The sequence below is a fragment of the Sinocyclocheilus grahami genome, unplaced genomic scaffold (genome assembly GCF_001515645.1).
Source record: "Sinocyclocheilus grahami isolate Dianchi unplaced genomic scaffold, SAMN03320097.WGS_v1.1 scaffold633.1, whole genome shotgun sequence".
Lineage (NCBI taxonomy): Eukaryota > Metazoa > Chordata > Actinopteri > Cypriniformes > Cyprinidae > Sinocyclocheilus > Sinocyclocheilus grahami.
In genome coordinates, this window is record NW_015505812.1 from 749,630 (window position 1) to 751,323 (window position 1,694).

At 40.2% G+C, this 1,694-nt stretch overlaps 1 protein-coding gene across 1 annotated transcript in view; it reads left to right on the forward strand.

Annotated features, from left to right (window-relative positions):
- LOC107558151 (methyl-CpG-binding domain protein 6-like) overlaps positions 1-529 on the forward strand; it is a 31,187-nt gene extending 30,658 nt beyond the window's left edge. The window contains exon 14 of the mRNA XM_016241775.1: positions 107-529. Coding sequence (XP_016097261.1) covers positions 107-166 — 60 coding nt within the window. The 3' untranslated portion in view covers positions 167-529. The remainder of the gene's footprint in view (positions 1-106) is intronic.
- The last annotated feature ends 1,165 nt before the right edge of the window (positions 530-1,694 follow it).

Sequence of the window (1,694 nt, forward strand, 5' to 3'; positions counted from 1 at the left end):
CACTCACTCACTCACACACACACACACTCACTCACTCACTCTCTCACACACTCACACACTCACACTCTGAGCTGCATTACCCTGTGTCTGATGTGTTGTGATGCAGATAGCGTTGTCCAGACCTGCACGGCCCGCCAGAGGGAAGAGACGCCGCGTCGTCCGGTAGATCCGACTGTACTCTCCCGCCAACACCAGCACTGTTGCCACGGCAAGACCGTCTGCGCCGCACTGTGAAGAATCTCCGGGATTCGCTCCTCCTCCATCTGTTTGTGTTCGTTCACCGTCTGTTACCACGAATGCGACTTATGTTACATTGTTACATTTTCAAACAGTTACCAGGCAACCAATGATGACTATTGTTAAATTGTTGCAGCAGTTTAGGATTAGTTATTGTTTGTTAACTCTTGTTTATTGTTTCATGACTGAGGTCCAGTGTGATTGACAGCTCTGATTAAAAGGAATAATTCAGGCAAAAATGAAAATGTGCTCATCCTCAGGTCATTCAAGACTAGGATGTTTGTTTCTTCATCAGATTTGGAGAAATGTAGCACTGCATCACTTTCTCATCAATGTATCCTCTGCAGTGAATGGGTGCCGTCAGAATGAGAGTCCAAACTAGTGATGCACCGAATATTCGGCAACCGAAATTATTCAGCCGAAAATAGCAACTCAAAAAAACCCCGAATAAATGTTACCGAACAATGACGTGACACGATCAAATAGAGGTGCACAGTAATCCAGCAAACATGTCGTCAGTGTGGAAACATTAAATCTGTCCGGGCGAGACTGCTTAGTGCTGCATCTCATGTCTTCAGGGAGAAGTGGAATGGGTTGCTGTACGATGCTTCAAATGGAGAAATGGCCTTAAACAATTAGTATACAAACTGCAGAACGTCATGCTTTCTAAAACACGCATTACATGTATTCTGACAGCGCTGCACAAACTCGTTAGCCAGAGTTCAGAGTCCAAACGCGAGGAAAATCTAGCCTACTCGTCAGCTGCTCAGTCACATTTTTAATAAAATAAGAAAAGATGATAATAATTACAAAAGCTCTATTAATACATTTATTATAACATTCACACATAGTGTTCAAATTGGGATCTGTAATATTTTCTAATGTTTTAAAATAAGTCTCTTCTGCTCAGCAAGGCTGCATTTATTTATGCAGTAAAAATAAGGGGGTCTCAAAGATGGCCAAAAAATATTATTTTACTAATTGTGCTTTGTTGGTATAATGTCTGCTAAAATGTTTAAAAAAATAATTAGTGTTAAATATTTTAAAATTGTTTTGTCATTTATTTTTTATTTGAAAAGCTAGACAAAACAGTATAAAGCACATTTTGGCGATTTAATTTATGTAATTGTGGAAATATATGCAGAAACAATTAGAAAAAACGAGTCCATAACTCTTCCTCCAGTGAGTCAGTGTTCTGGTGTGAATCAGGAGAGAAACCTGCACAGATCAAGCAGCGTTTAAACAGCTCTAAACACACATGTGGCTGGATTTTGATGTGAGAGACAACAGCAGATGCACTTTTCACGGCAGGAAGCCTTATTATGGATTATGGACTCATATTTCTTGATGGATTGTTTTAGTTTTCGTCTTCTCCAGATGTTCACTGATGGACTGGAGTGCTGTGGAATATTGTGATGTTTTTATCAGCTGTTTGGACTCTCATTCTGACGGCACCC